Source organism: Pantherophis guttatus, chromosome 7 (genome assembly GCF_059756535.1).
Source record: "Pantherophis guttatus breed Tessera chromosome 7, ASM5975653v1, whole genome shotgun sequence".
Lineage (NCBI taxonomy): Eukaryota > Metazoa > Chordata > Lepidosauria > Squamata > Colubridae > Pantherophis > Pantherophis guttatus.
In genome coordinates this window covers 1286825-1298491 of record NC_142069.1, presented here as the reverse complement: position 1 = coordinate 1298491, position 11667 = coordinate 1286825, and the positions used below count along the sequence as shown (strand labels likewise).

Sequence of the window (11667 nt, the reverse complement as noted above, 5' to 3'; positions counted from 1 at the left end):
GACTGCTAGTTCAGCAGATCAGCAGATCAAATCTCACTGGCTCAAGGTTGACTCAGCCTTCCATCCTTCCGAGGTGGGTAAAATGAGGACCTAGATTGTTGGGGGCAATATGCTATTTAGGATACTGTCTTTGGTGTAAGCCGCCCAGAGTCCTCAGAGAGTGGGCGGCATAGAAATATGAATAATAAATAATAAATAAATAAATATTCAAGGAAAAACATAGAAAGTCCAGCTGCCTCTTGAAAAAACACCTTGGGACAGCCATGACCTGGATGACTGAGAATCTCCATAGACAAACCAGGGATCCTCCATACCTCATCACTCCATGCGAGACACAGCAATAGAGTCCCATTAAAAAGAAATAAATAGGGCTTTCTCTGTGGCTGGGGAATTCTGGGAGTTGAAGTCAACGCATTTTCATATTGTCAAGGTTAAGGAGCTTCTGGTTCAGAGGTTGACATGCTGACTGGGGAATTCTGGGAATTGAAGTCCACATATCTTCGAGTTGCCAAGGTTGGGAAAAACACTGTCCTAACCATTCAGAAGCTTTTGTAGAGCCCCTTTCACCTCCTTGTTTCGGAGGCTGTAGATTAGGGGGTTCAACATGGGGGTGACAATACAATACAGGGTGGAGACCAAGGTGTCCACTTCCAAGGAGTAGCCCACACTCGGACGGTTGTAATTCAAGTTGATCATCCCGAAGTACAGGATGACGGTAATCAAGTGGGCACCACAGGTGGAGAAGGTCTTTCTCCTTCCAGTGTTAGAACGGATCTTCAAAATTGCTGATAGGATATAGATGTAGGAAATGATGATGATGACAAAAGGACACAGACCCGCAATGGCGCTGGCTGTGTGAAGAGCTACCTCATTAACAAAGGTGTCACTGCAAGCTATTTTCAAGATCGGAGGAACATCGCAAAAGATATGATGTATCTTGATGTCTCCACAGAAAGCCAAATCGGTGGCCAGTGCAGTGTGTATGGCAGAGTCAACCATGCCCCAGATCCACGAAGCTGTAGCCAGAGGGACTCGCACCTCCATACTCATGAGTTGAGAATAGCGCAAAGGTTCACAGATGGCCGCATAGCGATCGTAGGCCATCACAGCCAGCAGGGCGCATTCAGTTCCCGCAAAAGTCATGAGGAAGAACATCTGGGCCATGCACTCGTTGTAGGAGATGGTGGGCTGTTGGCGCAGGAGGTTCACCAGGATGGTGGGGAGGGTGACCGAAGAATAGCAGATGTCCAAGCAGGACAGATGGCTGAGGAAATAGTACATGGGACTGTGGAGGCGTGAATCCAACTGGATCAAAATGAGTATGACCGAGTTGGCCACCAAGGTGATGAGGTAGATGGCCAGAAACAGCAGAAAGAAGAAAGGTTGACCTCTGGGCATGCCAGAGAAACCCAGGAACAGGAATTGGGTCACCTGCAGGGTCTGGTTGCCACCTTCCATGAGGTCCCTCAAAGTTAGCTGCAAGGAACAGAATTTAGGAGGGAGCGATGGAAGTATTCACATTCTTTACAATAATTGTGACACACCAGGAGATAAAAACATCATCATTTGCCATCACCTTCCCATTCCTTAAATTAAAAGAATGTAGTCATTAATTCCTCTTAAAAGAGCCAAGCTGAGCTGGTTCTGCTTTGGGGAAAAAACATAGTTCAGCAGAAATGCAATCCATTGACTCCAATAGGAGCAGGAAGATTTGCCTGAAAATTGACTCTGACTCTGACTATTAAGTGGACTATTTCCTGGTTCAAAGGTCGCCCCCAGGAATTGCAGCAAAATTCCCTTTTCCAAAGCAATCCATTCACTTACTTGGGGTTGGAGTTAAAGGTGAAATTGCTCTTTCTGGTTACTCAGAAGAAAGCAGCATCTCCGACTGTTGAGCGTCAAGAGGCCTGAGCATCTCTGGGTGGTTCCATTGCTGGTTGAGCTGTCATGGGAGACCAAGGACGAGCAACTGGGTGGGATCGTCTGGAATCAAACTCAGGACCCCCAAACCCATAATCCAGCCTCACTGCAGTATTTGCTTAACAGTGTGGACTGGAGAAATTCTCTCCAGACTATGACAGGAGGGATTCCTACAGACAAAAGGAGGCATACTTTTTGGGAAAGGGGGAGAAAGTGATACAGTCATACAGTTGCATAAATAATAGGTGATGTGAATTTAGTTATTGACAGTAATCAACCCTCAAGTTCATTCTCTACTCTTCTGCTGTTACTATCATCAAGGAAAAAAATATTGTCTTAATACAAATAAATGATATCAGTTACATTTCCATAGAAGGTTTGACAAAGCTTACGGAGAACGGGACGTTTTCTGAGAAATGAGGACTTCAAGGTTGCCCCAAGTTACACACATTCCTTCTGTGTTTCTATTTGGCTACCACACATTCATTCCTCAAAGACTTTGTTTTCCTCACAATAGTTTTTGGGGGAAGATTTAAAATCACAGCATTGAGAAGAAGCTTCACAAGCTTCTCCAGGACCCTCTGGAGTGTTTGAACTTTGCTTTGCATGCTTAGCCTTCATTGGGGGGGGAGATGCTTCTGGGGGTTTTCATGGTTCCTTTCAATGAGTGGGGGGAATTCATGACAGCCATGTCCCTCCAGTTAACTCTCCCCAAAAGCATTTTGAGATACATACTATGTGTAAACTGACATCCCAAATGAAACAGGTCTCCCCTTTCTTGGTAAGTGGGTTGTGTGAAGTAGCAACCATTAAGAGATGGTCCTCCTGGAATTTATTCTGTCTCTCTCTCTCTCTCTCTCTCTCTCTCTGCAACCACACTTCAAACTCCTCCATGTGACCCCAACCCCCCTTTTGATGGACCAGTGAGGTGCTCATTTTTTTCTTGCTTTGATCAATGACCACCCATGTTGGTCCTCAGGAGGAATCCAGGACCGGTCTGAGCTTCTTCTTCTGGCCAGCAAATCCTCTTCTGGAATTTCTCCTCCTCGCCTCACTCCCAAAATCTCCATTGCTTCCCCAACACTTCTATGCTCTTTCCAAATTCCTTTCCTTCACACGCAACTTTTCTCTAACCCATGTAGAAAGGGGTTTCCACTGGTGTGTGTGTCTGTGTTTGTTTGTTTGTGTGTCTGTGTAAAGGGGAGTTTAAAAGGTGTGGGGAGTTTGGTACTCAGCAGATGACCCAAGAGTCCCTTCCCAAAATGTTTGACTTGACATCAAGAAGTCAATTTTCACCATTCTCATGTTTAGGGTCAAGATCTCCAGAGAGAAGATCCAGGTTCTTGGTTGTCTCCTCACCAATACTTTATTTTTGATATTTTTCTCCTCTCTCGGACATCAGAAAAGAATGAGACTTTATTGAACAATCTGAATCAGATGCAATTCATGAACCTTACAGAACAGCAAAAAAGACTAATTTAAAAAGGGTGCATGAAAAATACTTCCTTCAGCATCCCACCCACCCTCATGCCCTGCTGCAGGGGGCTTTGCCAGGTCTGATGTCCTTCAATATTACCTTTTCTTGTGGCCTCCTCACTTTGTAACAACCTCCAGAATGAAGCTGGCACATCTGGCTGCTGTTCCTCCTTCTGCTGCTGCTGCAGTTTTGGGAAGGGAAGTCACAAGGAAGCTCTCTCCTTGGGATCCAACAGTGCTACCAAGAAGGGGAGTGGGAGAGAAAGGAAGATAGGAATTTGCATGCTCTCCCTGATATCCTTTTCTGACTGGAGGAGATCTCTGCTTCTTTCTCCAGCCTCTTTGAGGGATCAGATGCCCTAAATCTTGTCTATGTTACCTTTGGAGCCAATGTTGGCTAAAGAAGAGAGATGATTTCTATGGCATCTGAATGTCCCTGAAGATCAACATGCACCACAAGCAGGAAAGTGAAGTAGATGCACACTAGGGATTCCTCCCTATGAAGGGTGGAGTGAAGGGCAAAGGGTGGGACCTCAAACTCAGGACAACTTCCACACCCAGAAGGAGGGACTCTCAGGGGAGAACTGAGTATCTTCTGCTTTTCCTAAAACTGGAATGTCCAAGACATGAGATGAAATTATCTTTCCTAGGTTATGTAGATTCTCAATTTTCCTAGGTTAGGATCTTCTACATGTGTTGGACTTTAGTTCCCATAAAGTCTTAGTTTCCATGGCTGGGCATTATTGGTATTCAACACCAATTTTGGAGGGTCCTAGATAGGGAAAGACTTGTGGGAGAGAGCTTAAGGTCTGCAATGGAACAATAGAGGTAGACATCTCCACAGTTATTTCTTTGCCACTTCAGTTCTTCTGTACCATGTAGATGTGGTTAGATGATTTCTTGAAGTCATCTGCATTCTCTAGCACTTCCAAAGACTTGACTGCAGAGTAGATAATCTTCAGAATAGTCAGCCTGTTCTCCAGTGGACCAGAAGGCAGGAGAAGAAGCAAGTGATGGAAACTCATCAAGGAGAGAAGCAACCTAGAACTAAAGAGGAATTTCCTGACAGTGAGGACAATTAATCAGTGGAACAGAAATTGCCTCCAGAAGGTCCTCCATCACTGGAGGTTTTTAAGAAGAGATTGGACAGCCACTTATCTGAAATAGTAGGTGGCTGGACTAGAAGACCTCTAAGGTCCCTTCCAACTTCTATTCTATTCTATTCTATTCTATTCTATTCTATTCTATTCTATTCTATTCTATTCTATTCTATTCTATTCTATTCTATTTTTTCTACCAGACATAGAACATTATAGGATAACAGAGTTGGAAGGGACCTTGGAGGTCTTCTAGTCCAACCCCCTAGTTCCTGCTTAGGCAGGAAACCCTACACCACTTCAGACAAATGGTTATCTAGTATCTTCTTAAAAATGTCCAATGTTGGAGCATTTACAACTTCTGGAGTCAAGTTGTTCCACTGCTTAATTGTTCTAACTGTCAGGAAGTTTCTCCTTAGTTCTAAGTTGCTTCTCTCCTTGATGAGTTTCCACCTGTTGCTTCTTATCCTGCCTTCTGGTGCTTTGGAGAACAGGTCGACCCTCTTTTCTTTATAGGATCCCCTCAAATACTGGAACACTCCCCTCATGTCCCCCTTAGTCCTTCTTTTCATTAAACTAGAGATACCCAATTCCTGCAACCGTTCTTCATATGTTTTAGCCTCCAATCCCCTCATCATCATTGTTGCTCTTCTCTGCGCCCTTTCTAGAGTCTCCATATCTTTTTTACAATCGTGGCGACCAAAACTGGATACAGGATTCCAAGCGTGGCCTTACCAAGGCCTTATAAATTGGTATTAACACTTCACATGATCCTGATTCTATCCCTCTTTTGATGCAGCCTAGAACTGTGTTAGCTTTTTTGGCAGCGGCTGCACACGGCTGGCTCATATTTAAGTGATTGTCTACTAGGACTCCAAGATCCCTCTCAGTTACTGGTCTTGAGTCAGGTACCACATATATTGTACTGAGATTGGAAGCTCTTCTAGCCCAAACACCTCCTGAAGGCAGGATCAGGCAACATTTTCCACCGTGACCTTAAAACTTGGTTATTCTGCCTGGCTGGTTTGGACTGCAGGGGGTTTTAAAGTGATTTTAATGGTTTTTCTATAATCTTATTGGGTATTTTAACATTGATTTGGCTTGTTTTTATTGTTGTGAGCTGCCCTGAGTCCCCTCGGAGATAGGGCGGCATACAAGTTCAAATAATAAATAAATAAATTTTGAGGGGGAAAACAGGCAGCACCTTTTCCCTAATAGCAACAAAACCAGGAAGTAGCATCTCCACACTGGATTCATTACCATAAAACTAAAGCAAGAAAGGAGAAAACAGAACAGTGGAAATAGGGACAGGGCATCCCGTTGGGTATGTCTTTGTTATCAACAAAGGAGAATCTTTGTAGCTCAGGGTTGAAATGAGGCATCCTTGTGGTTCTCTGAGCTTGCTTGTTTTCTTGCAGGTAACATCATGAAGATGTTATCTAGTTTGGGTCATGAAACGTCTGCAAGAACATAACCAAACTCCAAGGATGCCATAGTCATCCTCCTCCTCCTCCTCCTCCTCTCCTTCCCCCTCCCCCGCCCCGATTTTAGTACTGATGATGTTACCTAGTTTGGGTCATGAAATATCTGCAAGAAAACAAGCAAGCTCAGAGAGCACCAAGGGCCCCTCGTGTCTTAATTATTTTTGTTTTTCTCTGTTTGTAGTGACTGGCTCCCAACTTTGTTTGAGAAAAACAATAAACTAATTTTATTTGATTGGAGCTTGGTTGCTCAACAGCGAGAAACTGGTGCCTGCATTTTTTGCATGACATGAAAAAAGTACACCTTCCTTCTCCTGTCCTTACCACTTTCTATAGAGGGACAGTCGAGAGCATCTTGTCATATTGCATGACTGTCTGGTTTGGAAGCATTACTACATCCACCGCAGAGAGTGGTGAGGACAGCAGAAAAGATCATTGGGAGTTCACTCCCTTCTATTCAGGATATGACGTATTAGTGAGGCTTGAGTAGGGTCTGCAGGATTGTCTGGGATGTTACACATCCTCTCCATGACCTGTTACTCCATGACCCATTTTCCTTATTACCTTCTGGGAGGGGGCTTCAGGACACCCGAAGCAAAACATCCAGATTCAGTCACAGCTGGGTTCTATATAGCATCAAGCTACCTCTTTCCTCTATATATTCAAGATGGACAGTGATGAATATTTATACGTATTTATATGTATGGGTGTAGGCATATACATATGTATGTAGGTCTTTGGTTATTCATGTTTTCTCCCGCGTAAATTGTAAGTGTCTTGGCGATGTTTCGGTGAAGTCTCATTTGTCATCTTCAGGCTGGTGTTTTCGGCTTCATGCTTCTAGGAGCAATGTGTAATCACATTGTGCTATATACGTACATATGTATGTATATAGCATGTCTACATGTGTGTTATATAACTGTATACTTTTGAGAGCAGGCAACAGAATTTCATTTTTAATGTGTGCCAGTGTGCTCACAGTAAAAAATGACAAGAAGATTATATTATATATTTTATATAAATGCAGCAGGAATGGCCTATTTCTATGTGGGAGAGAAGAAGAAGAAGAGGAGAGAATGAGGGATGCTGAAAGAATGTGGATGGGAAAAAGAGAGGACCGTTGGTCATATGTAGAGAGGAGATGAATGAGAATGACAAACACATCAATGGAGAAGGAATATCTCCACCCTCCATGAGGGTGGAGTTTCCTTCTCCAAGCTTGTGGATTGATTTCTGAACATTTCATTACTGGGCTAAGCAACATCTTCAGTGGAGTTTAGGGGAGGTCAGTGTTGATGTTCTCCTGCTGATAAGGGCTTCATGTGGTCAGTAGATCTTGTGATGGGGAGGTCACATGAGGTGAGGGTCACATTAGGTGAGGGTTTTGTGATGGGTCTTGTGATGGGTTAGGTTTGGGTCATGCTGAAGATGTTACCGAACCTGGTAACGAAATGTTTGGAAATCAACCCATAAGCTCAGAGAATGAACCTCCACCCTCATCCTCCACACAAACTACAGATACTCCCCACTATCGCAAAGGAACAATGAAAGGTGTCCATCCCCAACTTCTTCATTTCCTTTGTCTTGCTTGCCAGGTGACACAACAGTCCACGACCCTGCCTGAGGTAGGGGAAGTGGAAAAGAGCTGCCTCATCTTGCAGTGGGCTATCAGAAGCTTCTTCTTCCTAATAAAATTTTGGGTCTCCAGGTCCTTCATTCCTGCTCTTCCATTGACGTGATTAATTCTGGATGCATTTAGAATGAAACCAATGAAAATTCAGAAAAACAAGCATAGCTTTTGTCCAAGATATACATCTTTTATTCCAATTGTTCTACCCATCATCTATCTCCACTCATTGCCCCACACAGCCTTCTCCTTGTAGTTATAATATCATAATCTAGTATTTGGGAATAATGGGATTCTATTGTCCTTAATTGGCTCCCAAACAGGTGATGGACATTCAGTAATTTTTGTTCATCATTTTACAAAATCTGAGAGAACCACAGGGAGAAAGAAGTCAAGGGGACACTGAAGAGGGAAAAGATCCTTCTGGAAATACATTGAACAGAGTATCGCAGGTTGGTGGGAGAAAGTACTCCAGATCTTTTCCCCCTTTCCCCTTTAAGGGATCAAATCAAAATGAGGACATAGGAAGGAAGGATATGGCCAGTAGAGTCCCAAATGTCATTGAACCAATCAACCGTATTTGAATTTACATCTTCACAACCCCTCAGTTTGGAAAAACTGTTGCTGGTCTACTAAATAGGATATGCCGAGAGACTAGGAAAGAGACCAACGTTTTTCCTTCACTGCTTTCCAGGAGACGCATCATCTTTTTCCTGAATTTGTAGAAGCTTTTGTAGGGCCCCTTTGACTTCCTTGTTTCGAAAGCTGTAAATGAGGGGGTTTAGCATAGGTGGGACAACACAATATAAGATGGAGATCAGGGTGTCCACTCCCAAGGAGTAGCCCGCACTCGGACGGTTGTAATTCAAGTTGATCATCCCAAAGTAGACAATGACCGTAATCAAGTGGGCAGCACAGGTGGAGAAGGTCTTTCTCCTTCCAGTGCTAGAACGGATCTTCAGAATTGTAGATAAGATGTAGACGTAGGAGATGATGACGAGGAGGAAAGGGCTCAGACCCACAAAGGCACTTGCTGTGTGAAGAGCCATCTCATTGACATAAGTGTCACTGCAAGCAATTTTCAAGAGTGGGGGGACATCACAGAAAATGTGATGGATCTGGTTGGCTCCACAAAAGACCAAATTGGTGGCCAGGGCAGTGTGAATGGCAGAGTCCACCATGCCCCAGAACCACGAAGCCGTAGCCAGAGGGACTCGCACCCTCCTACTCATGAGTTGTGTATAGTGCAGAGGTTCGCAGATGGCCGCATAGCGATCGTAGGCCATCACAGCCAGCAGGGCGGATTCAGTTCCTGCAAAGCTCATCAAAAAGAACATCTGGGCCATGCAGTCGTTGTAGGAGATGGTGGGCTGCTGGCGCAAGACGTTCACCAGGAGGGTGGGGAGGGTGACCGAGGAATAGCAAATGTCTAAGCAGGACAGATGGCTGAGGAAATAGTACATGGGACTGTGGAGGCGTGAATCCAGCTGGATCAAAATGAATATCATTGAGTTGGCCACCAAGGTGATGAGGTAGATGGCCAGAAAGAGCAGAAAGAGGAAGGGGCGGCCTCTGGGCATGCCAGAGAAACCCAGGAACAAGAATTTGGTCACCTGCAATGTCTGATTGACACCTTCCATGAGGTCCCTCAAGCTGTGGTTCACAAGGTTGGAATGCGCCAGAATTCAGGAGTAGCTGCTCCTTTCAAATCATGGCATGAAGACGAAGCTTCCCAAGCAGGAGTGAACCTCTAGAATTCCCAAAAGGCCATCTGGAATAATTAAACAATGCATTGCATGAATAACAAAACCATCAGGTAGGAGAGAGATGATTCTGGGGGTGTTTATGGGTTTAATTAAGTAAGTTTGCAAATACAAACTGAACTTAACCTTTGCAGTCATTTCTGCCCCAAAGACATTTAACACAAGCTGTGCGTGATGAATTGCTTCCCCATTTGCAACCCTTTGCAAAGATGCAGAATGGGAATTGTTGATGATGGACACAGCTGGGAATGAATCCACGGACTGGGTCCTTCCAAGATCCTTCACCTGTTTTGGGGGTTCGCTGAAGGGACTCATCCATAAACTCATCCAATAGAGGGGGGCGGCTCCAGGTAGTAAGACATGTAGGAGTGATAGTAATGAAATATTGATCGTTGGGGCAGACACAATCTTGGGGATCATTAGGATAGACCTCTAATTACGGTGCAAATTTCCCTGTAGTCACAAAAGGAAATTACTGATTCCAGCATTTAGGAGAATTTGAGCAAAGAATAAAATGTGACAAGAATTATACCTTTGCATGGTGTGGAACTATCACCCGCCATTGGTAACGCACAAGTCTTTGTTTGTGTAGCCCACTTAGGTTGTCAATTTAGCTCAATTTCTGGTTCCCTGGAGCCACAATCACACCACTGGCCTGGGTCAAGGCAGCAGCGCAAGGTCCTAAAACCAAGATGAAAACGAGACCAGTGTTACCAACGAAGAGGAGGTGCAGCTACTCAGTCTGCTTAGAGCCTTGTCAGGAGACAGAAAGGTGGAAAGGATTTTCGCTGTCTTCTAAGGAAGACTTCAGGGGTGTTTTCCTCCCAATGTGACTGGGATGAAAAGGGGGGAGGGGCTGCACAGGAAGAGACTGTCTCCTTGCCTTGCTTCTGTCCCTTCTCCTTCTCTAGACCTTCATCAGCTCTCTGGACTTTCTCCTCTCCTCTGTGTCTTCCCTACTACACAGGCTAACAGAAAAACAGAGTTGGAAGGGACCTTGTAGGTCATCTAGTACAATCCCCTCACCCCGCCTAAGAGGAGACCCTACGCCATTTCTGACAGATGGCAGTCCAGTCTATTCTTGCAAGCCTCCAGTGATGAAGCTCCCACAACTTCTGAAGGCAACTTCTGTTCCATGGGTTGATTGTCCTCACTGTCAGAAAATTTCTCCTTATTTCCAGGTTGAACCTCTCCTTGGTCAGTTTCCATCCATTGTTCCTTGTCTGGACTTCAGGTGCTTTGGAAAATAGCTTAACCCCGTTCCTCCTCTCTGTAGCAGCCCCTCAAATATTGGAAGATGCTCTCCTGTCTCCCCTGGTCCTTCTCTTCAGTAGAAGAGCCAGTCCCAGTTCCTGCAACCCTTCTTGATATGTTTTAACCTCTAGGTTGAAAGCCTTTCCAATTTTTCCCAACTTGTGTAGCTTGTTCAATGGAACATCAGAAAGGACCTTTTCTCCTTTTGGGGGGAGGAGGAAAGGAGTGGGAGAGAAAGCTTAGCTCCCCTAGGCATGAAAAAAAAAAAAAGAGGTGAGCTTTTTCTCACAAAAAACATGCAATTTTTGCACCTTCCAGTCAATGGTTGGTGTCCAGGTGCATCTGAAATGGTTAACACCTTAATCCCTTCCCCCACACACTGTCTCTAAGTGGATCTGCATCCCCTTTGCCCCTTGAGTTCCTTACCTGGGTGAAGCTAGAAGGTATAGCTTCTTCTTCCTTCCCAACTCCTCCGTAGACCTTTCTGTTTTGAGGAGAGTCTCAGTTACTTGCTTTCAGCCTCTTTCAGGCATTGGAGATCCCACATCTGCCCTGTGTTTATCCTGTGTCACAGATGCTGGTGAAAGAAGCGACACAATTTTTATGGCACCTGACCTGTCCCTGGAGATGATGACTTGCAACACAAAGGAGAAGAACTGAAGCACCTATGTGCTTCCCACTTGGGAGTTACTTTTGAAAGCTTTGAAACTTTGGGATAAAGTCTGGAAGCAGAGAACTTAGACCAACAACCACAGAGAAAAGGATGGAATGAATATCCTCTGGACTTATGGGAATATGTCCAGGACATAACCTTCCATGCATGGTGCCTTCAAGATGTATTTGCTTTCAGTTCTCATACTTCCTCCATCTCTGCCGCTGGGAAAGAGATGAGTTGAAATCTTGTGGCAGGCTCTGAGATATAGCAGGCCAAGGATTAATCAACCCAATGCAACAGCTTGCCTTCAGAAGTTGTGGGAACTTCATCACTGTAAGCTTTCAAGAAGAGACTGGATTGCCATTTGCCACAGATGATGTAGGGTCTTCTGCTT

General features: G+C 44.6%; 2 protein-coding genes across 2 annotated transcripts; both read right to left on the bottom strand.

The window, feature by feature from the left end:
- Nucleotides 1-531: 531 nt before the first annotated feature.
- On the bottom strand, nucleotides 532-1482 carry LOC132710965 (olfactory receptor 5T17-like). Its single transcript, XM_060688641.2, has one exon. The coding sequence runs from the start codon at nucleotides 1456-1458 to the stop codon at nucleotides 532-534; it is 927 nt and encodes a 308-aa protein (XP_060544624.2). The 5' UTR covers nucleotides 1459-1482.
- Nucleotides 1483-7776: 6294 nt separating this feature from the next.
- Nucleotides 7777-9247, bottom strand: LOC117656807 (olfactory receptor OR9H1-like). Its single transcript, XM_087873191.1, has one exon. It carries the CDS (start codon nucleotides 9239-9241, stop codon nucleotides 8282-8284), a length of 960 nt encoding a protein of 319 aa, XP_087729317.1. The 5' UTR covers nucleotides 9242-9247; the 3' UTR covers nucleotides 7777-8281.
- Between the last annotated feature and the right edge of the window lie 2420 nt (nucleotides 9248-11667).